The following is a 27,932-nucleotide window of genomic DNA, read 5'->3' as shown; positions in this document are numbered from 1 at the left end:
TATATTTTCTAGCTTTTTGGCTTCTTTTTTCAACAATTGTACTGTTAAAAAAATCAAATGGATCATCACAATAATTGTAAGCATGCAGGCGTGTTTATTAATAAAATGGCAATACAATTGAATCAAATATGCACCAAATATAAATGAAAATCAAATGATTTTCCAACTAACAAAATGATACCAATGTGAATTGACTATAAAGGCACATGACATTTGTCCAATGCATGACTTGACATAATATGGCAGAATACATTTATACTAATATTTTGAGCACACTTAAATGGGAAAATGTTATACTGGATGGCACCAATAAGTTCGGCATTCACAAGACAGCTGCTTACATTCCATCTGCCATCATATCAACTTAAGTCAACCTTTCAAATGTGCATTTACACAAAAGTATCAGCAATCCTTTACAATTGCTGGAAGCCGACTTGAGATCTAGAACATATAAAGAACCCCCTAATATTTAAGTGTTGAGAAACAGTCAGTGTAGTGATGAACTCGCTAGTTTAACTGTAGAAATAAACTGGAGGAAAATATGACGTACATCACGGACATTTAATGTTACGTAACCAACACTTGGGCAGGATTGTGTATTTTGGCTTACACGATTGAGACTGATGTGGCTGAAAATGTACAGTTTTCTATTTAAAAGTGTTTTTACCCATTTATACCTGTTAAGCTATACTTACTACATTAACAATTTCCTCATATGCACCAAAACAACTAAGATCAGTCAACTGAAAATAATTCCACAAGAGCTGCGGGAGTGGCTCATGCATTTTACCTTGTACACCACAACACATTATTAAAAAATATAGACTATACTGTAAAGTTGTATACACTTACTCATGATTTTCTACAGAAGTTAAATCTAGAACATTGGCTCAGAAGTGATATTACAATTGATGCAAATATGGGAGGGGAATTGTTTATAGATTATACACTGTTGATTGACAGTTCACCATACCATATCTTGTTTTATCTTTGAATGGTTGCTTTTGGATTACTGCTGATTCATATGGCCACTCATTAGACTTGGCAGCTAAGTGTGGTGGGATTAAATTAATGTTTATACCATTGGAGCACAAGATATTTGGTTATAGTAACACGCTATGTATAAACATTCATATACTGTACATACATTATACAACACTATATATACACACATGTCTACGTTTTGAGAATGGGATGTTAATTAAATATATGCATTTATATTCAGTGTAATTCACAGGACTATGACCAAATTATCCGGAATGTTTCGGATTTTGTCAGACCTCAAGATTGTTTTAGTGTGGGCGAGTGCTTGGGATCTGCGACCACCATGCACAGCAGGCTGTTATGGGCAGCGGGATATGCGGTGGGTAGCAGAGGGCAGCGCAGCAAAGATCCATTGTAATACTTGATACTCTCACACGTGTGCTAACCACCTTCACCAATCTGCACTGACCAGCATGGTGAAGTATGGTCAAAAAATCTCCACAACCCACAATGTGGAGCCCATTATCCAGCAGTGTATTGACAAAGGGCTGTATATTAAGTATTGGCCAATAACAATACATGTGCTGTTGTTTACAAACCGATTAGAATGTAAGGGACTTGAAAATAAGCACAAAACAAGTTGATGTATATTCTTGATTCTTTCTTTCCCTTCTACGTGACTTTACAGAAAGAACCAAGAATATGAAGCCCTGCAGTCACGAAAGCTTTACATCAAAATTTAAGTTGATGTATATATTTTAAAAACACTTTTTCTTAGCATCTCATTCTTAAAACATGTTGATACATGGTACATATAGAGTAGATATTCAGTGAGTTAGCTTCAACTAAACCAAAATTCCCACGATACAATAAAATATCGAAATTTAGATAACAGATTTTACGTAGTTATCCCACACCAAATTAATATTTTATTTCATAAGCGTTCATTAGATACTCGTAATGGAAGTTCATCCAAGAAATATATCATGATAATGTATGTGTTATTGCCATTGATTTTAATATCATAGTTCACCCCAGGTATCTGCAGACAATTTGATTCAACTTATTTAAAACTTATTTGTCACAATATAGGTTCACATGATAAATGGCATCTACATTAATGAAGACACGAGAAGTAGCATTCCACTTTGCAACCGAAAAAAGTATAATTTCATATGCACAATTAGTTAACGTTAAAATTTAAGCTTAATCAATGAGTGGAGTGTTTTAAATTATAATTTTAAAAAAATACTTTTGATTTGCTATTCTTGCTAACGTTTGGAATCACTTTGCTGAAGTTAAAGGCAATAATCATATTTCGAATTGGTCAACAATTTTTCATGTTATATTTCCCCCTTTACAAATCATAGGCACATTAACCAACTGTTGTGGCCATCTTATATTTATTTTGGAATTTGGCACGGGAAGGATAATACGATTAATTTAAAGATACCAGTGGCACCTTTAAAACACTAATTTCAATGAGGTCATGTGAATGGTTCAACAGTAGTGCTGGCATTTCATCAGGCTATTTGCAGTCATATTGGTTACAATGACATTAGCTATAGCCTGTTAGTGTATGTGCTGGTTGTGAAAATTCTATTAACGCATAGAAGCATTTGTCATGCGCGTGTACATTTGTATACACAGTTGCTCAAGAGTAAATGTGTACCTGTGACCAATGTGTGCGTGTCAAGAGTGCTGCAAGACATCATTAGTTCATTCCCACTATGGCCACCAGGATGCGCTTGTAATCCCCGCTCGTGTCCCCCTGGATCATGGTGTACAGGGTTTTCTGGTACTGCTGCAGGAAGGCTTGTTTGATGTCTTGCAGGTCAATCTGCAGGAATAAAGTCAGAATAAATTCACAAAAATATTTATTATAATTGTCGTCACTTATATTTAAACTACGTCTCCAAACGAGTGCATCTCAAACCCCGGTGGCAGCTGTCACTGTGAGGAGGGTGGACGCAGCACCAGTGAAACAATTTGCCGTTTGGGCAGTTGGGGCCATAATTTGCTATGTTGCTTCCCAATTAACTAAGTTGTGAGTAATTTAACCCATCTCTTCTCCCAGGCACATCCTACTGCCACTTCCTGCCCCCCCCCCCACCCCCAGCTACGACCACAGGCCAACCCCCAAGCATTCTTTAACCTCTCCAGCCTCTTCTCCTGTCAACATAATGACACCACCACTATTAATATCCCCCCACTCTAACAATTGCTGCAAAGTGCCTTGGAATAAGACGCTATATATGTATATCTATGTAAGATAAGATGTTCTGCTACGAGGAATTGATTAAAACTAGAGCTGGGCTCACTATACGAGTTGACGTGCCGCTCACCTCACTGCGAGAGACGATGACACGGATGAGCCCAGAGTCGTCAGTGCCGAGCCCCTTCATGGAATGGAAAAGCCTCTCGGCAAAGTACGCCGGCCGGCTGCGCACGCACTGAACTGCAGACGGAAACACAGGGTGCACTGAGGTTAAAGAGTGCACACTTCAGGAAATGTAGCTTATTGTTACTCGTATTATGCGATGCGTTACTGCGACAGAAGGTTGTGTACGGTGCTTTACCAATAGCTCTCATGCCGTCACGAATATCACCAGAAAACTCCCGGTCAATTGTGTTCACAATGTCACGTTGCGCCATCTGCAAAGAGCACAGGTAAATAAATACCTCATTTGTATTTGCAAGTCATTGCTAAAGAAGGAATCTTTACCTTTTTTAACCGTTACAAGACAACAATGGACAGAATTTACACATTTAGATAAAGTGTATCATTACATGCCTTGCTAAACAAACGACATGTACGGTAAAACATAATGTGTCCGACTCACTGGGGATCGATGTACAGGCAGATATGTGAAACGGTCAGAGATATGTGAACATTTATAGACAATCATAGCAGTTACACCAAGCACAATACTGGCTGTGGGCGGTGAAACAGTCTGGACAGACGTGACGGTTGGATACGTGACGTCGTATTGTACGTGGACAGGCAACACAGGGACATACGTCGACTGGACATCTGTAATACTCGTAAACATCTGTGAAAAAGAGCTTCATAGCCCATCGGATGCCTCCAGAATTCCGATTCTGAGATGGTGTCCAGGTGGAGCGTACCCGGGTGTACTCGTTGAAGGTGGCCTGCAGCTGTGGGAAGCTGCGACAAGCCAGGATCATGTTGAAGGTCGACTCGTCGGTTCCGAGTTTTCCCTCTCCGGCAGTGTACAGTCGCTGCGCATCGGACTGCGCTTTGCTCATGTCCACTGTCTGGGACTCATCACGATTACCCTGTGTGCATATAAACATTGTCCAATGAAGACGGCGTACTCAGTTGCAGTCACACGTGTTTGACAGATCTGATACCAATGGATTCACTTGGTTAACAGACATCAAATGCAAGCGGATGTTGACAATGCTTCAGACTGAGAATAGGTTTTCCATCTTTATTCTGGCAACAAAAACAGGTGTTAAGATGTTAAAACACCAAACTGAAAACTTTTACAAGGAATCATGTCTGCATTAACCACAATACTTGTGGTCAGAATGCAAACAAAAAATACTCAGATAATATATGCATTGTCTTTGAAACTGATTGGTCCACACCAGAGACAGCTTTCTTTGGAGCCTAATCTCAAAAGGTGTTAGACCAGAGGATGCCAACAGGTCATTTTATTTTTCTCCCCCTTTAACTGTAACTCTAGCCAGTGAATAGCTTCGGCAGGCTAGAAGCCCTGTGGAACTATTTAAGGATCTCTGATGTAAGGAAGTAATGTTTCGCAATCGAAAAAGGCGGCATCATTTATTAATTAGACCACGCCTCCCATACAGTACATGTTGAGGCACCAGAATGAGTATTTGAGATAATTAAAGGTTTAAGGTAAAAAGGTTAATTTTAAATGTATTATTACCCCCACTCAGAGGTATCAAAACAATGTAGAGTACAAACAATTACTCTATAAGGAAGTTATTTCGGACCAAATACGACGTTTAAAAACAACACAGTAGAGAAATGTATGCAAAACACCAGAATAAATTTGTGTGAAAATCTAAACTGTTTCTTCTTCTTCCACGCGTTTGTCCCACTCATGTGGGGTCCTCTGTCCTTGCCAAGCTTCTCCATGCCGCCTTGTCCTGCACCATCTCTCTTTCCGCTCCTCGGGCCACCATGTCTGATGGCACTACATCACCCCACCTCTTAGTCTGCCTTCCCTCTAGATTTGAAGCTTTCGTGACTGCAAGGATTCATACTCTTAGTTATTTCGGTAAAGTCACGTAGGTAAAAAATGAAATTTAAAATTAATAAAAATAAAACAATACAAAAACAATAAAATCATGTGATTTTATTGTTTTATTTTTAGTCACGTAGGTAAAAAATGAAATTTAAAATTAATAAAAATAAAACAATACAATCACATGTTTTTATTGTTTTTTAATTGTTTTATAAATTTTTAATTTCATTTTTTACCTACGTGAGTTTACCGAAAGAACTAAGAGTATGCCTTACCTCTCTTGATCTTTCCTTCCACTTGCATCACTTGCACCTTCTGACTCACAATTTTCCTGTTGTCTTTTCCACATAACCAAACCACAACCAGCCTTTTCTCTATAATCTTCTCCGAGATTTCTACCAGCTTGAGTCTTCCTCTCACTTCTTAATTTCTCACCCTGTCCTTCCTGGTGAAACTCAACATCCACTGCAACCTCATCTCTGTGACTGCCATCGATTTGTCCTCCTCTTTTCTGTGCCCCAGCACTCGTTCCCATTTAACTGCACCGGCCTCACCACCGTCTTTGTACACTTTTTCCCTTCAGCCAAACTGGGACCCTCTTATTGCACACCCCACTAGTCATCTATCGCTATTTCAGCCATCCAGCCCTCGTTCTTGTTCTCATCTCTCCTTCTAGTGATCTATCAGCACACACCATTGCACTCGGCTACTTAAACTCGTTTGTTTGTCTTTATTAACTGGTCACTTCCAATTTGCAATCATCCTTCTGCTTTATTTCCACTGAAATTTGCCACCATGTACTCAGTTTTTGTCCAACTGATCCTCAACCCATTCCTTTCAATTTTTTGCACCCAGAACTTCAAATCCTCTTCCACTACCCCTCTGCTTTCATCACATAGCACAACGTCATATGCAAACAGCACACATTAGGGGGGGGGGGGGGGCTCCCTCTGAAAATCTAAACCGTTTCAAACGAATGCCTTAAAAAAAGTACCTGGCACATGGAAATGAGGAGGCGTTTGAAGTGCCCACTGGTATCAGAGCGAATGTCCTTCTCCAGTGTGCGATTAAACTCTTCACGGTAGACACGAACAATCTCTTTAATCTCCTGGTTGGTGCGTGTGCACATGATCTCAATGAGGACCTTGTCATCCGTGCCAGCTCCCTAAAATGAACAAAAACAACAACAATAATGTTATTAGTTCAAGGAGCATTGACTAGATGCAAATTGTCTAACCATAAAAGCGAAAATCTAACTGGAATATTAGTGATCCAGAGTAAAAGTCAGATGTGAGTTTTTCCATTTGTGTTCTACAAATCCTAGGTCACAATATAAAATGGTACCCTTTAATACGGTATCGCGGCATATATACCTTTAGTATTTACCTAATTATTTGTTCAGATTTCTAAATATAATATTTTAAGAGTATAAGACTGCATCATTAAATATGTAAGAGTAAAGAAAACAAAAACTGAATGCTAAATGAATGTAAAATGTTAATTTACATTTGAACCAACATTTTGATAATTACCAAGTCAGTATCCACTAGATTTGCCTTAATATTTGTCCATCAATCCACATAGGGTCCTATGAACGTAAACATTATGGAAGCACTACGACAAGACATTAACGACTTCTTGTGTGCACTGAAATGAAACGCCATACCTTGATTGCCTTCATGAGGCTCCAAGCATCGTAGTATGTGGTAGGCATGAAAAGAGCCAAAATTATTTCCTCAAAATTACCACTCAGTTCCGACCTCAGATCTCGGATTAAGTCCTAAAAAGAGAAGGAAATATGCAAGTAAATATATAAATAAGCACGATCATTTACAGTTCCAAAAAAGTTAAAAGAATAGGATAATGCGATTTATAGAAGATCACTTTTATAGATAGTTTAACCATGTTACATTATTTAAATTGATGTGCTACTTGTGAAAAGTATTAGTGATGTGTAATTAAATAAATAAAAATTTTAAATGACGACAAAAACCTCCGAGTTCATATAACTAAAGCATTTATTTGGCCACAAGTACATTTTTGGCAGAAAAAAAGCTTTTCATGGTTGTGTGCTGTTTTCACCTTTCCATACATGGTTTTAAAAGCCAGCTTAATCTTCTGTCGCTGATCGTTGGAACGATTTACAATTATATCAATTAGCGCTCTCTCGTCAGTGCCTGTAGAAATAGAAAAATAAAGCAGCATTACAAAAAATATGTATTGTTACGAGTAAAGGAATCTGGCAATAACATCAAAACATTGATTCACATGACTTGCCAACCAATCCCTAAAAGTTCAGGTTAAAGCTGAGGGCAGCATCAGTGGTATAAATGTAACTTTTTGCCTCGATTGAAGCGCTGAAATATATTTAGATCTGTGCCAGGAGCAAATAAAATACAACAAATGCAATATTTTATCTTGAAGGCATTTGTACTTCATTTATTGCCCAAAACCTCTCTTGCAGCCTAAAGAGTATAGGTAGCACCACATCTTACTGGTAGGAACCTCCTGGTTACACCAGCCCACAGGGGATTATTGTGTCCGTCGTGCAGGGAGGGGAGGGGCTGGTCACCCTCACAGGTCGGGCATATTTGCAGAATACACCATGCCGCCGTTGACCCTGGCCATTGACCGAGCAACCCAACGTTCCTATCAGCTCAACTCCGCAGGAATGTGTTCAAACCCGTTTGAAAAGCATGGACAAGGCAGATACATGTCCTTGGATATAGGGGGTCTGAATTGGTGTGAACATTAGACAAAATGGTCACAATTAACTTAACTTTGAGATGCTGAATACATATGTAGGTGTAAAGTTCAATACATATTTATGAACACACGCACACAAAGCATTTAATCATCCAGCACATCACCATCATGACCAATCATGAATTATACTTTAAGCAGTTGAGAAATCAAACAATTAAACAAGCATAGCCAGGTGTTACATCCCGCTGCTAAAACTAGTTGGGATGAGTGTCCAAGGATAGCAGTCGACTTGTGTAGTGTCCAGAAGTGCATTTTTATCACCACACAATTTATCTGGGAATATATCAGGAGTGCTTGATGTAAACTACGGCTTACCAAGGCCCTTCATGGCACGTCTCAGCACCTCAGCGTCATCCTGGGCATTGAAGTTACATGCAGTACGGACTGTGCCTCGTGCTACTCCACCAGCACTCGGGTACGACACCTGAGACGAGATTCACGCACACAACGGCTCGTACCGCGTCCGTCCAGTGCTCGCCGAGCTGCATTGGCATACATCACTAAGTCACACTTATTATACACAAAGTGCTTGCCGCAAATGAACAACACATTGCCGATCTCAAGCAGCATGAACTATAACGCAAACTCCGATCATCCTCGCAGAGGCTTTTGGCTCGCCGTCGAACATGAAGACAGTCACTGAACATTGCATAATTTAAAAAAATATGCTGTATAATAGACACTGGCTAATAATTTTACATTTTATGAATTGCGCCACAACAATTCAGGTTTTTACTACCTCGTCTGAGATTTAGGCAGCACCCTCCCAGCTGGCCTCAATCAGTGTGAAGCAGTGTGTAGTATTATTATTGTCAGCCAGGATAGGCACACCTGAGCAGGGGTGCTCTGGGATTGCTGGTAGGCTGGTTGTGCGTAGGAAGCACCAGATGGCTGCTGAGTAGGAGGTGCTGAAGGAGCATATGATGCCGGGGGATTCTGGTACATGCCACCTGTACGCACGCGCACACACAAATACCAATATATACGTGAATGGATTTCGACCTACACACAACCAGTCAAAGCTGAAATCGCAGGATCCGAGTGATAAGAGCGCCATCTCGCGAGCAAAAATAAGACCCATTACCCAAATTCGCAACAATGCACTGGGAAATAAGGTTGTTCAAAGCAGAGCTCGCATACAACATTGTCATTTGTGGGGAGTTAATTAACATTATTAGTTATGACACTTGTTTTCACTTAATGTTATGCCTATGACCACATAACCCAGATGGAACCCTATCTTGTCAGATCTCGCAAGCTAGGCAAGGATTTTGAGCTCGGACAGTGCTAGGGTGGCTGATCGCCAAGCACACAACTTGGTGTTGCAGGCTACTTGTAGGGGCAACATTGTCAGCGTTAATTGTTGCACTGTGCTCACACCTCTATGCTTGCCGCCTTCACCAACCCCCACTGACCAGGGCGGTGGAGCGTGGTCAGGTAACTCTCGTGGTGAGACTTTCACCCAACTGCAGATTTATGAAATGACTGCATGACTAATTTTATATCAAGAGCTGTGAGAAGCCCTGGGACAAAGGGCGTTTATATATATATATAAATGTCATACAACTTTAAATCAGAGTGTTAATCAGTTGTAATCTGCCATGGAAATTAGGTAAAATAAGAAGAATCTTTGTGTCTGTACACAATAATTCTAACGAGTGACCATGAATGAGGATTGAGTAGCATCAGTGGTTCTAGTATGGTCAAGAACCTAATGACCTGAAATCAATTCCTGGCTACAGCTAACATCAGTGGTGAGTGATACCTGAACTTATCCTGGGCTTCTGTGTCACCAACCCACACAGTCCAGGTAAGGTGGAGAGGTATGCAACCAGCAGAGAATTTACAAAGGGGCTGAACATTTGTTTTGTTAAAATTGTATACAATTATTACAGATATTGAATGTCTCATGATACGTGTACTACAATAAATCATATTGCAATTATGAAAAAATTAGAAATTTCAGCCTGCAAACAACATGCATACCAACCCCTTTGACAATACGCCATGAATTATTTAAAAAAACTGAGCTTTCAAATCGGTTGTATTTTTTGTTAACCAACACAGATTGCATTTTACAAGCAGTCTCACGTTGAATGTGTGCCGCAGCCAACAGTGAAGGAAGGACATGCCCTGCGTTGTACGATGGGGTCTCGATTTCCTACTTCTTTCATACGACTGATGTAGATGCAGCAACAACTACAATTTCACATTTCGGTGGTCAAGCCAGATAACCATGTCAGGAACAGCGGAGTGGATCGCTGCAATGTCTTCCTTCGTATTTGTGCATTGGGCATCACGTTGTGATGTTGTATGGTCTGTTCTGGATGACCAGTCGTACACTGGAGATTTTTTTCTTTTCCATTTGTGCATCAGGTATCCGCTGTGCTGGAGCAAGTGTTACCTTGTGGACCGGGTTGAGGGGCGGCCTGATAGCCAGGTCCTCCAGGGGGCGCAGAGTAGCCACCACCAAAGCCACCGGCAGCAGGGCCTACACAAAACACACGCGCGGGAGTTGAGGCACAATCGAGTACAGCGGTACTCCCTCCCACTCAAGTGGCATTGTACCTCACCAAACATGCATAACACAACCGCGAGCAATTCCTTGTGCAAGAGACCACTTCCAGTTCAAATCCTTTAAAAGCAATACACAATTCGCCGTTCTCAATAATCAGAAAGTAACTAAACGTCAATCCAATGTTATTGATCTATTACAGTGGTATTTAAAATAATTTAAATATTGAAAATGTGTTACTTTCTGATTCAATGCATTGTTAGTGAGTATACACATTCATTATACAATGTGCGGCCAATGTATACCTGGAGAAGAACATTTGAATTTCACATGAACATGCTTTACAAAATGTTAATCCTGCAATTAAAACTCTATATTCATGAATAATTGAAACTTCTGCAACAGCCTGCTATAAGTGTAAGGTGAGATTTTTTTTCTTAATAATGAAGACAATGGTTTCAGCAATATTGTTTACTGAAAAAGGTAGCATATCTGTTTCCCACCAATAACTTAGGATTTTTTTTTTTATAAAACACAAACACTATATTCTTTGGGTCTTTCGGTAAAGTCACAAGATAGGTTGTTATGTTTTTTCAACCCATCTACGTGACTTTACCGAAAGAATATTAATTCTGGCAGTCATGAAAGCTTTAAGTCAACACAAACACTGGTTAAAAAGCAAAACCAAGTTATTTTATAAATTGGTTTGCAAGTGTTTTTTTTGTTTGGTCGATTGTAGGTTGCGCATTTGAACTCAATGGATTAACTCGTTGGATGGTTGAAAGAAATTGGTCTGGTGGATTAACTTTTAACCATTACATTTAGAACACTAACATTACTGTATATATTGTATGTAGAATAGTCCATGCTATTCTATGGACATGGACTGCAGCATTCTATTTCACATTAATAAACATGGAGGGGTATATGGGTCACAATGCCCCGTTCCAGAAAATATGACATTCTCCGCATTCAATTAGCATCCATAAATACTTTCTGGCATGACGTTTTAGAGTTTAGACCATGAACACACACACAAAAACATCGATAAAACGTGCACACTCAAATACACAAATTGCACACCCATGTGTGACTGTGCCAAAATTCTCACAATGAAAAGGTAAAGCTGCAAAAGCAGTGGCTGGCAAACCAAGGGGCAATGTTCAAGTTTTGGCTTCGGTTATCTTAATCCACAATTAAAAATACATGGTGTACGAGAATAAAAACACAATTTGAACATGCAAAAGGCCAGTCAGGAAGCAGAATGTATTAACCAATGTGGAAATAATTTCCATTAACGTTTAATTACATTGTCAAAGACGAGAGGATCACACACTTTTTTGTACAGATCATTAATATAAAATTAACACTCCATCTGGGATTGCCAGTCAAGGTGAAATAAAACGAATGTCTCGGGATGAGAGAGTGGATGTACAACCCTTCCAGAAGAGTAGGTCTAGCCCTGGAGATGAAGATAGGAGACACATAAAAAGATAGCAAAACAAAGCAGAGTACAGAAGCATTAGCTAAGAAGCAAAACAGAGCTTTCCAAGGCATCTAACACATTATTAAAACATGGCAGGGGTGGTGTAAACAAGCTACTAAACAAGTGAAATCCCATGTTGCCAATTTGTGTAATGTTTTGGTTATATATTCAACAATGAAATTACATTGGAGTTACTTTCATGTTGAATATTAACACAAAAATAAAATCAGTCACTGAAAACACACATTCTACACGTCAACATAAAGACATTATTGTACAGCAAAGTATATTATTTCTAAAGGTTTTTTCTTAACCCGTCTGCATTAATCTCTGAAGTGGCAAAATTAGGTATCAAGATGAAAGGCGAATAAAGTTATTTGAAGAAAAGTGCCAACGACATCGGTTTCCATTATAATCAGCAGCACATGCTCAATCGACTGCTGGATGAAGGCCTCCCAAAATTTCTGCCATTTTTCATGATTTTGCAATGTCATAATAAATCTCATGCCTCCATAAGAGGTAATCTCATCTCCACATACATGATTATCATCCTCAAATACATTCCCTCATTTGGCTGTCATTCCATCATCATGTGATGTGTCCTGACCAAATGCAACTTTTCATAAGATATACCAAACTTGCATGTCTCAGATCTGTTCCTTTCACTCAATAAGTCCCAGAATGCGTCTTTCCATGTCTGTATATTTTTGGTTTTAGGTCTATTCTATATGCCAGTGTACAGATGTCCAATATGTTATAGTAGGAAATAAACATGGAAAAAAAATGTGTATTCTTTAAAAAGTATAGTCGTATGTTTCTTTTAATTATCAAATTACATTTTTTTAAAACACTGCAACCTACTCAAGCTCGCCTCTATTTAGTACCCTAAAGTTTGCCACGATATACATCATTTTCCCAGTAGTGCAAAAAAAGTTCCAAGTACGTTGTGTTTTGCTCATTTATCCTTAAACCTTGCAAGATTCTTGTTCTTCAAATCATATCTTGAAACATATGGAGTCTATAGTATATTTGCCTCTCAAAATACTTTGCCCATAATTATAAAACATCTAATTTGGCATTATATTATTCAAAGGATGTGCTTTAACAATACTATTCAGCATGTGTAATTACATCTGCATGTATTGCACACTCAGCACAACACTTGTAAAAATGACAATTAGTGTGCAATTGCATTACATTGTCTGTAACAAAGTCAAGATTAGCTCTTCAATGTGCTTTGGGGTTGCACGACAAATAGTTCTGGATGATGTCCTGTTTCACTCCAAATACTGCAAGCTTCTTCAGAAGCTGAATTGCTGAAAGCTAAACGTTGCACATCATGCCGAACACCACCTTTGACCATACAACCAAATAACACGTAAGTGAGCTATACGGAACAATGGCAAACTCGTACGAAGTAAATAAGTTCTTTCGGTAAAGTCACGTAGGTAAAAAAATGAAATTAAAATTAATAAAAATAAAAACAATATTTTTATAAATTTTTATTTCGTTTTTTTACTTGCGTGACTTTACCGAAAGAACTAAGAGTAGGACAAACACCTCAGCCGTGGCAGATCACTGTTACAACTCAGTGGGCTCACATGACATTGACTTCTCCAAGACAGAGGTTCTCTGCAAGCCACCTGGCTATCATGAGAGATTCGTTCATGAGGCGATCCACATATACAAACACAGAGACAATTTTAATCGAGAAGATGGATTCTGGCTTAGCAATCATTGGAAGGACGTAATAAACCATTTTGATACACATTAGGGTAGGTAGAATAATACATAGTGTTATGTTGAAATGTGGTTTATTGCAATACAGTATATAATTTAATGTTGGGTTTATCTATGGCAGTATATAGTACGGTATATGCTCGGTTGATGTAAGAGAATAAAGTTTAGATGGAAGCATATTATATAACTTTTACGACGTAGTATTGTAATGTATTACTTGCTGTTAGTAACTCAGCTTATTGTAGAGTATAGTAAGTATACTGATGGTGCTATGCAGTTTATATTTTAGTCTTTGTATGTAGTTTATACCTTAGTTTTCTACGGTGTTGTTTAGTTACTGCAGCTACATATCATTGGCATTCCTTTCCTTTGTTAATGCTAATCCCTGCACCCCCCCTTGGTGCTCTTGATCCTGCATAGTGCGTGGGCATGGTATGACTTTGAAGCCCCCCCGCCCCCTGCGCATTTCCCATGTATATGCTAAACTCATCTTGATATGCACATTCTTTTTGTTAAGGCGCTCTTCTACCACCCCCAACCCAGCTTATATGTAAGTTCCTAGCTTGAAGTGTCTCATTCTTCACCTGAGGACGGCTGCTTGCGTTGTGGCCGAAACGTCGTGAGAATTGTTTAATTTTATTATGTTTTATTTTTATTATTTTATTACTTCCCTTCTACGTGACTTTACCGAAAAAACCAAGAAGATGAATCCCTGCAGTCACGAAAGCTTTAAATCGAAAATTTAATCCTTGCAGTCACGAAAGCTTCAAATCTAAAAGTAATTAAGGTTTAAAGGCTCACAATATTTAATGTAACATTCTTCACGAGGGTCCACCTTAAATGCAATACATGACAGCATTCACTGGCTTTGGCAATCAAGTATTATACTGCACATATCTATGTGTTTTAATAATTCAAATAGGACCCTTTTGCACACACGTGTTTATCCATTGAAGAGCTATGTTGCTTTTTCAGGTACACTGTGGTTACTCTTTTGTGATAAAACCTCAGAAGTAAAATTTGACAATGTCTGTGCTGCTAAACGCTGTCAGCTGAAATCAATTCTATTAACATTATGACCTTTAAATGATGTTATAGAATTTCCAGCTGTGAGAAAGTAGTCTCATTTAAGTAAAATCATTCATTAAACCCCTACTGAAAATACAAAGGAAAAAGGAAGCACACGCAACAGATCAGTATAGTACTTCATTTATTAAATTTCTAAACATTACATAGTATTGAATTGCAAAGAAATACACCAAGATACATTAAATCAGCAAAATTTGATTACAAGATTAATGCCACAAGTCTACCACGAGAACACCAATTTTGAGGAGACATTTTACCATATAGCCAGAAACAGCGTGATTTTTCAATTTAAATGCCTTTACAAAAACGCAACTTCACAGACAAGCTTTGGGTCATTTAAAATTAACATTAGTGCATTCTAAATGGCATACGATCTTTGGCACCAGTGGAACTAGAGCTAGGTGTGTGAGCCAGAGTAGTCGTGTGCTTTTTTGCAATATATTTGTAATGGCATACATGCATGCAATTGGTTTAGAATGCTCGAATGAACAGCCATTTAAATATAACAGCATTAATTAAAACAGGTTTACTAAAAGCTATATACAATATTCAGCCCCAATGAAATCAAGGCAAAATATTTCATGGAAAATTTTTGTGGCGTGTATATTTAATTTAATCGGTGCAAGAGTTCAACATTAAACTATTATTTTGTAGCATTAATCTAGGGCCAGATCAACATAATTTCCACACTTGCATAACGATTAATAAAATTCGACAATAACCATATGTTCTAGTTAGCAATAATTGTGAGCACCAGGCAAAACAAAGTATATAAAACATGGATATTTGGAATTTTGATTAATCATTTGCAAACTTTCAAAGTTAAATTCTACCGAAGAAAATGACTTTGTTCAAAGCGGACCTGTCTCGGGCAATTACTGTTAGTAATGGAAAGTTGAGAAGATTATATAGCATTTTCTGCTACACTCTACATGGGATCTTTCACATTTGAGTTGGGGAATCAGATTGTTGAAAATATTCATAGCCAACTCATTATCCATGAAGTAGATTACCATGTATGTTTCTTGTTGGTATCAAAATGCCATAATTATTCCCAGGTTAAATGGACTTTATTATGCATGTTGAACTTCTTTCGCATTGTACATAGCCAACCGCACTAAATCGGAGGTGATTGTAAGCAAGTCTCTAAATATTTCTATAATTAGTAGTTTATATAACTGGATCATCAACAATATAATCGAACCTTTTTGCTGAAAAATACATGGGCCAGTGGACAATCAAATGACAGAAATTGGACTAAGAATAATTAACATCCAAGTGCCTGGCTACACATCTCTCTGTACATGTGAGAATGATATAAATTTGCAACACTTTCCTGTACAGGATATCAACAGAATTGGGTGAAATGGTTTCGGAACTTAAGCAATAATGGGTTCAGTTGAATGTTTACAAAAAATCCCTCAAACAATAATGAAAACCCCTTAAACGTTTTATTACTCCCAAGTCATCATCATCTCTGATTTGGCTATATGTGCCCCATTGTAATTCTGCAAGTAGAAATTTAACACCCATAAAGATAAAAAGTCAGGGGATGCACTGTTTGGGGAATAAAACACATGTTGACATGTTTGCCTGCAGGCATAACATTGTAAGAGACTTTGAAAAATGCATGCAAAAAGATAATTGTGCAACAGTGCCTCCCTTGTATTCACATCACTGCCAAAGACATATCACAGAATACATGAAACACACATATATTACACACACACACGTGTACTTGATATTCACCAACTAGTTATCAATGTCTGTCAAAACACAATCATTATGAGCTATGTATGGGTGTTCAGTTAAATTAACCTTGAGTTTTTTTAATATATCATAACTTTACTCATATACCATGCATACTTTGGGATACATATCATTTACTGAGATAGCCTTGTTTCCTTTAAAATTTGAAGATAAATCTATTTCACATTACTTTAGCTACTGACAGTATTCAAATCAGCACTGACCAGAATGGTGAAGTATGGTCAAATAACCCTCAGGACTGACGGCTTTGGGAGGTCTTCTTGGCCAAAGGTTGAACATTATATAGGGAATATTAAAATCAAAGTAATGTGTGCTGTATAGTACTGTGATTTACCTTAGTTTAAATATTTTTGGACAATAAGGAAAACATGTTTAAGTACATGTAGCAATGGTATAGCTGAGTAGAATTATGGTATTATGGTATTTCATGAGCAAAATATGACACCTGTGTATATTGTGAAAATTACAGTTATTTAAAGTGCCTAAACAAACTATAATTGGAATCTAACATAGTATGTACACTAAATTCCAAATATTTGTAATCACAATAAAGAACATTTATAGTCTTAAAAAGACGCACCATTTCATATCATGGCAATATTGTTCAAAGTATGTCCTTGAGTTTCACGGCTGACTAGAGTTAAAGGCATTCAGGTTGCTTAACAATTAATAAAGGATCTGCTTCATGGGGAGGCACTGGATTCAGTATCCACCTGTTTGAAAGACATTAAGAATGTATGTTTTATTTACAGATCAAAGTAAAATTTAACACAACTTGTTAGCAATGATACAAATGTGATATTTTGGCCAAGTTTCTATAAACAATTGCATGATTAAGATAAATAAATTCAAAACACTATTACTGTAATTGTGCATAAAGCATGGGTAGTGATCATACCCAGGATGTACAATGTTTAAGTATTTTCAATGAATAATATGCAACCTGTACAATAATTCTCATCAGCGTACATATACAGTAGAACCCCAATTATCTGAAACTGGTTCATTGTGTCTTGCATATCATCAGGCATTTTCACAATATACCGAGTTGAAAAATCATGAACACTTGAAAAGCAGTTTGATTTACAAAGCACATTGGGAAAGATGCTGATGATGATGTGTTCATAAAAACAGGCTATTCTGATTTTCATCAGGCTATTCTCATGTCATCTCCAGTCCAGGTAGAAATTCTTGAAATTCATTCCATTCTTGTACAGCAGTTGCATAAGGATTCCACGTGAAGCAAAATAGTCACTCAACTAAAACAGCAGACATCTCAGACATTGAGTCAGTCAAGCCCGAGGCTGAGCAACAATTGGAAAAACTATAACATCCGGTTGAGGGCATTTCCTGAGAGTTAAACTAAATCAATTTTCTTTATAAATCCAGACCTGATGACATTTATAGCAATTGGTGCAACAAAAATAGTTTGCCAAGAATCTTTGGCTGAAGCATGGAATTCAACTCGCAGAAAATCAGAAAATCCTGCGAATCGGTTTTCCTGAATGGGCGTGCTCCAGGGCATCTTCTGAATACAATTCCACAAGTTGTATTTTCTTGGAATATTTTAGAAGCATAATTTGACAATTATTTCTGCAACCATGCTGAAGCGGGTCATCTGGGTTTAAAATCCTTCTTGCTTCAGATCCTGGGTATTATGAATCCACCAACTTGGTCAAACTTCCGATGCCACAATGCTTCATATTTCAGCATCAGAGAACATTCCAAGGTGTTGAGTAAATCCTGGTCACTTGCAAGACCCACACCATTCAAAATTTTCAGTGAAGTAATGATGAAACCATGCTATCTACATCCAGAAATTTGCTCAATAGTGATGGTAATATTGACTCTTTAAACCAGGCTATAGAATGTTGTCTTTTCCTCTATTTGTTCCTTCTCCCAATGTGATCAATAAAGCGGACTTAGTGAAAACAAAAATACCTAATGCAATCGTATAAACTCCTAAATCTGCACATTTTCATTATCATGTGCTTATTCTTTACAGTCACTTGGCAGAACTAGGACCTCATTCCCATGCTGGCAACTTGTCAGCAGACTTACAAAACCACATTTGTAGACAGGGCTATTTGGTACCATTCATTAGTAAGCTAGGCATTTAGTAATGAATTCTCGCATGTGTACATCCCTTTTTGGAATCCACTGCTGGATAAGGGGCCTCCCCATTTAGTTCAGCTTGTGGAGATTCTTTGACCATACTTCAAGCTGATCAATGTGGGTCAGAGGCATGGGAGAATATAAGAAGAGCAACATATCTTTCTGCACTGTCCTTTGCTGCCCACAACATAGCCCCATATGCCCAAGATGATAACTTGTTTGTATATGGTCACCCATTAAAGCACCATATGTGCTCAAGCCTGGATATTTAGTCATAGGAAATTAATTACCATTGTATGAAGATTTCTAACAAATATATCATCATGTAATAATTATGCCATAAAATTAAAAGTCCGTAAAGTATTATATTTTCTGCTCCACCTACCTTACTGGGAGCTTATTTAAAAGGTACAGCCACATTCATCCACTAAGAATTTGAAGTGATATGGGGGTGGGTTAAGCTTGCTAATGCCTATCAACAACCTTCATTTGTGTATTCAGTAATGTATTCATTAATACATTTATTCAAACTCTGTCATTGCTTTAATGGAAGCAATCATTGCACCAGTTAATAAAGAAAGCGAAAGTGATGGACATGTAAAAAATAGAAACACTTTTTTACAAGATATCACAGATGGTGAAATGGTGACAAAGAAATATACAAGACAGTATAAGTCAATATATAAACTTCCTTAGGTATTTCAGCAGCTCGACACCATTACAAAAGCATATTAACATGTTTGTGTGCTTAAAATAGCTTGGGTTAAACTATTACTGATATAATAGGTTGCCCTTTTTTTCTGGCAACAAAACAGATGTTAAAACACCAAACTGAAACCTTTTACAAGGAATCATGTCTGCATTAACCACAATGCTTGTGGTCAGAATGCAAACCAAAAAACACTGATAGTATATGCATTGTCCTTGAAACTGATTGGTCCACACCAGTGACAGCTTTCTTTTGAGCCTCATCTCAAATGGTATTAGACCAGAGGACGCCAAGAGGCATACAAACCAAAGACAATGCACTATTAGAGTAATGAGAGCTCGGGGTGAGCATCTACATCATGGGACCTCCTTTGCCAGTACCAAAATATGATAATAAGTTTTCCCCTTTTTTCTGGCAACAAAACTATTACTATTTTTATTTTACCATGTAAGGCACAGAGCTATATAGCTATTTTGCAGAAGCGACCTTGCCACAAATAGCTCAACTAAGGGACTCTTTACATTTCTAAATGTAGAGGGAAAAACTGGAGGACTCGGGAGAAAAATACACGCGACCACGGGGAAAACATGCAAACTCCAAAATATACAGGGGCTATGGTTGGGATCGAACCCACGACCTCCTCCATACCAAGCGAGGTAGTTAACATCTCGCCACCATGGCACCCCACATATGCAAGCAGCACAATATCCATAAAACCCAACCAATGTTTCATTCCCATAAAATTTTTCAGCTGCAAGATTTATAACAGATTAAAACATGTCCATGTCTACATGTCAGCATAACTCACCAGTAGACATGAGGCAAAGGTTCCATGAAATCAGCAAATGATACCGCATCAAGAACTTCCGTTGCTCTCCCAAACACAATACTTGAACTGTGATTCCAATAAGGAATGATATTGCCTCCTATACCCACATTGTTTTCACACTGGAACTGCCACGGCAATTTATGTAGTATGAAATACTGGCGTTTTTCCATGTTGTAGATATAGTAACTTAAATTTGCAGGTAATTTAGCTTGACAGCACGTGCAGCCGTGCAAAGCAACACATGTTTTAACAGGAAAACAACCAGAATAGGAATGCAGTACTTACTGTACAGATACTACAACGCAAATGTGAAACGTATTTTCTAAATTATTTATATCTATAAAAGCTGAAAATAGCATTGGGCACTGTCAAATTCCCTTTCCGGAATTTTCTTCCACTGGCCATCTGCAGTCCAGGCTCAATACATTTCTCTTCGATTCTACTTATGACTTCGTTCCCAAAAAGCAGCTACATTTGCACTTCTACTATAACATCTTAAGTCCCTCTGGCTTTTTAGCATTTCCTTTCCCTAAAAAAATAACCCTTTTCTTAAAATTCTCTTATTGTGCATACTTAAACAATATCTTGAGATAAACCAGTGGAATTAAGTCCAAAGTTTATTACATTACTGTACTTGAGATTTTTTTTTAACAGTAAATACTCTATTTTAATCAGTCGGCTGGAATGAAGGACAATACACGTGGACCATGGAAATGGAAAAATAAGGAAAGCTGCATTACATCTCTCAGTAGAAGACAGGCAGCAATGTGTGAAGTTGCCAGTGGATGGCATGACATTCGCTAGTGGTAGCAAGAGACCAGTAGAGATAGAAGTGGGGGTCAAAGTAGCATTGACTAAAGAGCATTAAAAGAATGCAACATAAAAATTATCAAGTAATATATTACAATCGGTATTGCTGCCACGAGTGCAATACACGTGCATAATCATGAGTTTTCATGTGGAAAACATGAAACTTTGTCTTTATTTGGGATCAGCCCAAAACATGATAGTCCTTGTGACTAATACAATTTGATCAACCAATGCCTACAGTGTTGCTGTGAGCTTAGCTGCAAAAAATGTAATCTTCTACATTTACAAAAATAAAAGTCACACAAAACCAAATGAAACCAAGACACACAAACAAGTCAAGATTACCAAGTGTTCTGATAATCGGGGTTTTACTGTATAACTGACTACAAAGTCCAAAGCAGGTTGCACATTTCCAAGATGCTGTACCGACAAATGAAATTCTTAAGCACAATAAATACATACTACATGGCCGATACAAAACTGTTCATACCTGGATACTGGGGGCCTGGAGGACCAGCGCCATAGGGGGGAGCTCCAGGCGTGGGATAGGGAGCTCCGCCAGGGTATCCACCTGCACCGGGCTGCGGCGCGTACTGGCCTGGGTTGGACGGGTTGTATCCCGCCGGTCCGGTTGGGTAGCCCCCGGCAGCTGGGTATCCAGCTCCAGGCTGCTGTGGGTACTGAGGGAAGGAGCCCGGAGGCTGCCCGTACGGCCCTGCCGTGGGCTGGTAAGCGCCTGCGTTGGGTGGGTACCCCCCAGCGGCAGGTGCGTAGCCACCGGCTCCGGGAGGGTATGTGGCCCCGGCCGGAGGGTACGCTGCTGCTGAGCCCGGGTATCCGCCTGGCCCTACTTGGGGGTAGGCAGCGCCCTGAGGGAGGTTAGAAGAAAACGTGGCACCATTATATTGTCACAGGACCCTTCGTGGCTCACACGCTGGGGATGAGAACTGCAAAATGCAGGATTCCACTCCTGGTGGAAGCAGTTGAAATTTCAGGCCACTTTTTCATACACTGCAGCCAGTCCCCCACCTAGTAACAGTAAAACTTCAGAGTTAATTCGAGCCTTTTAGCGAGATAAATGGATGTGAGCACAAGTGTGCTTGATGAATTGGTTTTTTGCTGCAAACGTAAAAATAATCAGGGAAGCAACAAATAGTGTTAATAACATGTAGTTATTTGTTATGATAAGTGAATAGCCATTGTACCCAAAATATGCATTTGCATACGGATAATGGGATTTTAAGTCACTTTTAAATTTTTAAAACGTTGAAACTGACCACTTCAGACCAATGGGATATGTTTTTATAAGCATATTATCTCCAGGAAATAAAATGTATAGTATTTTTTCACCAGTTGTCAATCTATACATTATTGTACAGTATACGAGTTTAGATTATCCAAGTGATAAATGCATTGATATGAAAAAAATGTTTACCCTTTCTGGCACTAAAAACAGGTGTTAAGATGTTAAAACACCACAGAAACCTTTTGCAAGGATTAAAAAACACATACTTATGGTGAACATGGAAACAAACATGCTCTGATAGACGATGCATATATTATCTGACTGGCCTACACCAGAGACAGAAGCCTTCTTTAGGGCCTAGTCTCAAGTGTCAGACCAGAGAACGCCAAAAGGCGAACAGTATAAACACATTCCTGCGGAGAGAGCTGGTAGGAACGTGGTCAATGAATGGCCAGGGTCAACGGCGGCGTGGTGTATTCCGCAAATATGGGAAACTGTGAGGGCGGGCACAAGCCGGCGTGAGTAGGTTAAACGTTGAGTTTTATAAGGGCACCACGGGGTGACCCGCCTCTCCCCACCCAGCCCCACCCCTCCCACCCCTCCCCGCACGACGGACGGACACAATAATCCCCTGTGGGCTGGTGGTAAAAAGAATGCACTATCGGAGCATTTATAGCTCGGGGTGAGCAGCTACAAAATGGGACCCGTTTGGCAAAAAGGTACCAAATGCATCCATTTCTACAGCACTGAACGTAGCTACTTCAGGTGGTTATGAATAAATCACGTACTTTCTTCCAAAAAGTTAAGCCATTTTAATATTATACACAGTCAGAGTTTCCTGCTTCATGCTGTAAACTCCTTATTGATCGAACCATATTTATTTAGGGGTTAAGCCACGTGGGAGTTTTATAGCAAATTCTTTCCATTAAGGGTCGACCATCTGATACGATTGCAATGTTTACAAATATAAACTTATCCTTTCCCTCATTTATTAAATTCTGACCAAAAGAGTTAACTAATGGCTTTTGCCTGTTAATGGATAAATGCAACATCAACATACGACATTGCACTTAAAACTCCATTGAGCTTCCTCATCAATCATTGTAGTTGGGCAACCCATACATTTTCAAGTACACCAAAAACCCTAGTCCATTGCGGGGGTTATGTTCTTGAAACTAGCATAAAAAAATCGGCAAATTCACGAACCGCAAACTCAAAGGCATTGTGAAAAGTAGGGTTTGGTTCGCAGTTCGTAAGACAACCGTTCCTTTTGTTACCCTACATTAACCCACAAATTAAACGAGATGCATTTATAATGTAAATTATTAATCATTTCTGCAGTATTAAATATAAGTTGCACAGCAAAATAAAGATACGGTTAATGACATACGTACTCTAAATATTATGCAGTTAAAATTTGTTTTACTTGTATGAATGACTATGGTGTGTGTATTCTTCTGCGGCCAGCATCACTGCGAGTAGTGCAGTTAGGAGTACGGTACTTTAGAATGCACTACTGTACAACCATTTTGTGGTCAACCACAAATGGCCAAGCCACAGAGACACGATCAGCGAGCTCTACCTCAAGGAGATTTGGCACAAATAGTGAAATCCGCGATGGGAAAACCCGCGATGGGCAAAGAGTATCTTACTATAACAATCGTAAAAGAATGTACCAAACAATTACATGTAGAACACAATTGTCAGTCCACTGCAAGATGAGATGAGTGCCTCCCCACTTCCAGGCAGGCAGTGAGGGTTATTTGAGCATACTTCATCATACTGGTCACTGTGGGTTGATGGAGGCAAGGAGAGTACAGAATGGCAATGGATTTTGCTGCACTGACCTCGACATATTGCCCAATGTCAAGCGCACTTATTTTTTGTGCTTGATAGTTGACCATGCAAGTACTGCCTAGGCTCAACTCTGTTAAGCTTTCGAGGTCCGAGGGGATGGAGCACATTACTGGTGATTTTTTTCACAAGCACCAAACACGTATACAAAACGGCTTGCAATAATGCTTATCGAAAGAGATGTTTCTTGAAGAGCAGAAATGTGTTTTTACTTCAGAGCATGTTTATCTCCAAGTACAGTGTACTGTACTGGAGCACAAGTAGGCTCCAGTAATTTGTACAACTCAAATAGAACTGGAAACCACAAAGGCACACCCTGACAATCTTTCCGTTTCGTGTGCGAGCTTCGCCGATTGGACCATTTTGCCCTGACTATTCCCACCCCCTAAATACTTTTTCGTTGAAAAACTGTCAGCTTAGGCTTTAACTGATTCCAGGCAAGTGTTTTTTTATTACATAATCAGAGCCAGAGTAGTGTGGAGAGTTGAACTTTTGAGGCTGAATGCTATGCGAATAATTTTCTCGACTCGGACCGTGGGGCCCTTTCGGTCCGATACATTATGCTCCATAAAGCTCGTTGAAAACACATTGCTGGTATGTCCGAGATTTCTAAATATATCAATCAGTGTAAAATCGATTTTTATTTATTAACTGAACATAAAATGACACGTAACAATACAATCTCTAGTGTCCGATGACAGAGTGCTCGAGGCACGGCACGTTCTCTGACACACACACAGAGGGCAGCGAATGACATGGCAAACTTGAGTCACATTTTCCACCAACACCCTCGGTTAAGGCAAATCCCCAAGTATGTTGCCATCGTTCCATTTTACGAGGTCTAGACATTCTGTAGGACGCTCATCGCAACCAGTCTTCAACACCGAGGAGCCATCTAGCCCAGTCACCTATCCGCATTTACACATCAGGCTAATTTCCACCGTTGTTGACATTTAAATTCCATTCAGTAAAATTAAAATCTTTGCATCCGATTGACTTCAAAAAGCAGCATATTTTTTATTACTTAATGTTAGCAACATTTATGGTTGAGCACGAAAATGCATTTCTAGGTCACTTGAGTTATATGGAAAGTTTCCACATACAACATGGTAAGGCTGTCCGAAACAGAATAGTGCTGCATGACGAAGCAGATTGATAATGCACCGGGGTTTACTTTACAGTGCCGTGTCCCAAGTTTGTCAAACCCCCAATTCTCAAAATGTAGGTACAGTATGGGTGCGGCGATAATAGTAAGGGTCTGTGGGATGGAGTAGAGCTCACCAGCACAGTGCTGGAATTTAAGGGAGGGTTGTAGTGCTTGAGTGCCATTGGTGAGGATGTGCGTTACAACCAAATTTAAATACAAGGCTAATAATATACCAATGCCCACAACTCCCTTCACCACACCATATGCAGCCATGTATGTGAAAGCGAGTGGTAGTGAGCTAAAGCTTACTGGATATCCTGGAGCTGGTTGGTAAGGGCTGGGGTTTCCACCAGGGTAGCCGGGATAAGACATCCTGCAAAACATAAAAAAACACAAACATTATTGTGCTTTCATGTGAAGCATTTGAAAAAACAATGCATTAACAACATTGAATTCCAAATTTCTATTATATATTATAGCTAACATTAATATTAAAATTGGCAAGTCATCCTCTTATGCCAACAAGGGTATATCTAAAAAACACTTTATATCAGCCATACCATACTTGCATTAATCTAAAACGACCCTCAAAGTCATGCAAAAAAAACTATGAAGATCAGCATTTTCATTCTGTATGCCAATGATCCTTCTGCCGACAACATGTTTAGGTCGGTAAAGATTACTTTCTACAACACAGCTACAATGAGGAAAAGGCTAATACAGTACAGACTAACGCCATTCAGGAAATGCTACATTCTTAGATGCGAACAGGGCCCCAAGACAGTAAATTCATTTCATTCTGTGGTGAAAGAGTAGAAAGAACACATGCAATATGTTTTTATTAAAAGCTATTCAGTATCATCTTGCAATTTATACGTGAATAAAATATTTTGCTATAACTACACATGCATTACATTTGTGAAACAAAATGCTTGCCACACACTCTAGCCCAAAGGGCTCGCTGGCCTTGGTCATAATATTGAAAATGCTGCGTCATCAAATACTTTAACAGAAAAAACACACTTATTTGGGCATATCCATGATTTTTAATACATAACTGAACCGAGCCAGACACATTAAATCCTGAACCCAACAGGCAAATTCACAAGCACGCATTATAATATACGCAGGTGGAAGGACATTTACAATGGCCCAACTAGATAAAGGGTTGAACCACTATAGGTGTATGTTATTCAATTGTTGTACCTCTTTGTGGGTTATTAACATACTGAACGAGTGGCGCTGAATGGTCTTCCATTGGCAACGGGATGGCGTGAATAGCCACAGCAGAAACACTTAAACAAAAAGGAAATTACCACTTCCTTCACAACAAAGCAAAGTGCCTTTGTTTTGGTGCATTTCAAAATTCAGACTTGACAAGACACCATGAATTATCCATAGCCACCCTTTGCTTAACATTGTAGCTTTCTCCATGGTGTATTATTTAAGCACCGTGACACTCGACGTGTTATTCGAGCACCACATTACCCGCAAATGCGGGCCAGAAATCAGCGAATTATTTAACTTGTAGGAGGTGTCATGGTGTCTATTACAAATGAGTCCAGGTGTAGCAAATAGCATAAACACTAGGAGGCAGTCAAAACCGTGGCGTGTATACATACAGTACATAATACAGTAGAGTACAGGGTGTACGAAGTCTGTACACTACGTACTTAATATGCACAAAATACCACAGTAACATGCAATAATAAACATAATTAAGCCAGTGACGGTGCAAAATACATAAAAAATATAAAGGAATATGTACGGTAGGGGGCAAGCCAAATTAAAACTGTACATTAAAGACGATATCTTATATTCTTGGGTCTTTCGGCAAAGTCACGTAGATGGTTATTATTTTAACCACCTAGGTGGACTTTACCGAAAGACCCAAGATTATGAATTCGCGCAGTCACGAAAGCGTTGTCAAGAAGACGACATCCATTTCTTAAAAACTTCGTGTAATTATTACAAAGCAATGCAAAACGTTCAGTGTCGAATTGCGAATTCCAACCGCAGCCATCTCGGGCACGGCATCTTCACACAAACACCACGGTAACGCCCCAACCACAAGCAACATTGCCCCCCTTTGGCATTAAAGGCGGCTTCGCAGAGCCCACACAACACAACACACAAAAGGGCGAATAACAAGATAAATTCAAATAAATAACATCTTGGCCGAGGCTGGGAATCGAACCCCGGGGTAGCCTATAGCGAGTGAGACGACCCTCCCCAACCACGGGAACCCAGCAACGATGGTGAGACACAGCAGCGTCAACACCCCCGCCCCCCCCCCACGACTTACAACCCAACACAGACGACGAACATCGCCAACAAACCAAACCCGAGCCGAGGCAGAGCCGCGCGGGGCTTTGAGGGGGCGGCGAGACCACAACGCGGTCGTCGTCGTCGGAGAAGTGCGCCTATCGCTCACCTGCTTTTTGAAGACGTGAAACGGCGAAGAGGAGGAAGACGGACGGACGAGCGAGGACGACGACGATGAGGAGGAACCTCACGGAGACGATGACGACGACGTCGTCAAGATGGACTCTTTTAAAGGGAGCTCGCGGAAGCGCGCGCGCGCGAGCCAATCCCGTGCGCGCGATTGGTCCAGCGGGCACCACGTGACGG

At 39.3% G+C, this 27,932-nt stretch overlaps 1 protein-coding gene across 2 annotated transcripts; it reads right to left on the bottom strand.

The window, feature by feature from the left end:
* Window positions 1–76: 76 nt before the first annotated feature.
* LOC144934168 (annexin A4-like) lies at window positions 77–27,889 on the bottom strand. 2 transcript variants are annotated; one of them, XM_078859711.1, is made up of 14 exons: window positions 27,736–27,889; window positions 25,611–25,674; window positions 21,545–21,923; window positions 11,945–11,968; window positions 10,396–10,482; window positions 8,823–8,941; window positions 8,307–8,415; window positions 7,308–7,402; window positions 6,892–7,005; window positions 6,220–6,390; window positions 4,114–4,284; window positions 3,564–3,639; window positions 3,330–3,442; window positions 77–2,824 (listed from the first exon to the last, which is right to left on the bottom strand). In XM_078859711.1, exons 2-14 carry the CDS (start codon window positions 25,671–25,673, stop codon window positions 2,699–2,701), a joined length of 1,647 nt encoding a protein of 548 aa, XP_078715837.1. In that variant the 5' UTR covers window position 25,674; window positions 27,736–27,889; the 3' UTR covers window positions 77–2,698. The 2 variants fall into 2 exon arrangements, with proteins under 2 accessions (XP_078715837.1, XP_078715839.1); XM_078859713.1 differs by lacking the exon at window positions 11,945–11,968 and having other exon boundaries at window positions 27,736–27,888.
* Window positions 27,890–27,932: the final 43 nt, after the last annotated feature.

Source organism: Lampetra fluviatilis, chromosome 9 (genome assembly GCF_964198595.1).
Source record: "Lampetra fluviatilis chromosome 9, kcLamFluv1.1, whole genome shotgun sequence".
Lineage (NCBI taxonomy): Eukaryota > Metazoa > Chordata > Hyperoartia > Petromyzontiformes > Petromyzontidae > Lampetra > Lampetra fluviatilis.
Note: the sequence above shows the minus strand (reverse complement) of the source record. Positions and strands in the feature narration are given on the sequence as shown.

What these genes read in the sequence shown, in the direction of transcription:
- LOC144934168 (XM_078859711.1), bottom strand. Translation starts at nt 25,673, where the DNA reads ATGTCTTATCCCGGCTACCCTGGTGGAAACCCCAGCCCTTACCAACCA. An exon ending in AGACCTACTCTTCTGGAAGG is followed by an intron (nt 10,483 to 11,944) that starts GTTGTACATCCA and finishes TGTTTTGTGTAG; the next exon opens with GCCCTGCTGCCGGTGGCTTT. An exon ending in GCCTCATGAAGGCAATCAAG is followed by an intron (nt 6,391 to 6,891) that starts GTATGGCGTTTC and finishes TGTTCATTTTAG; the next exon opens with GGAGCTGGCACGGATGACAA.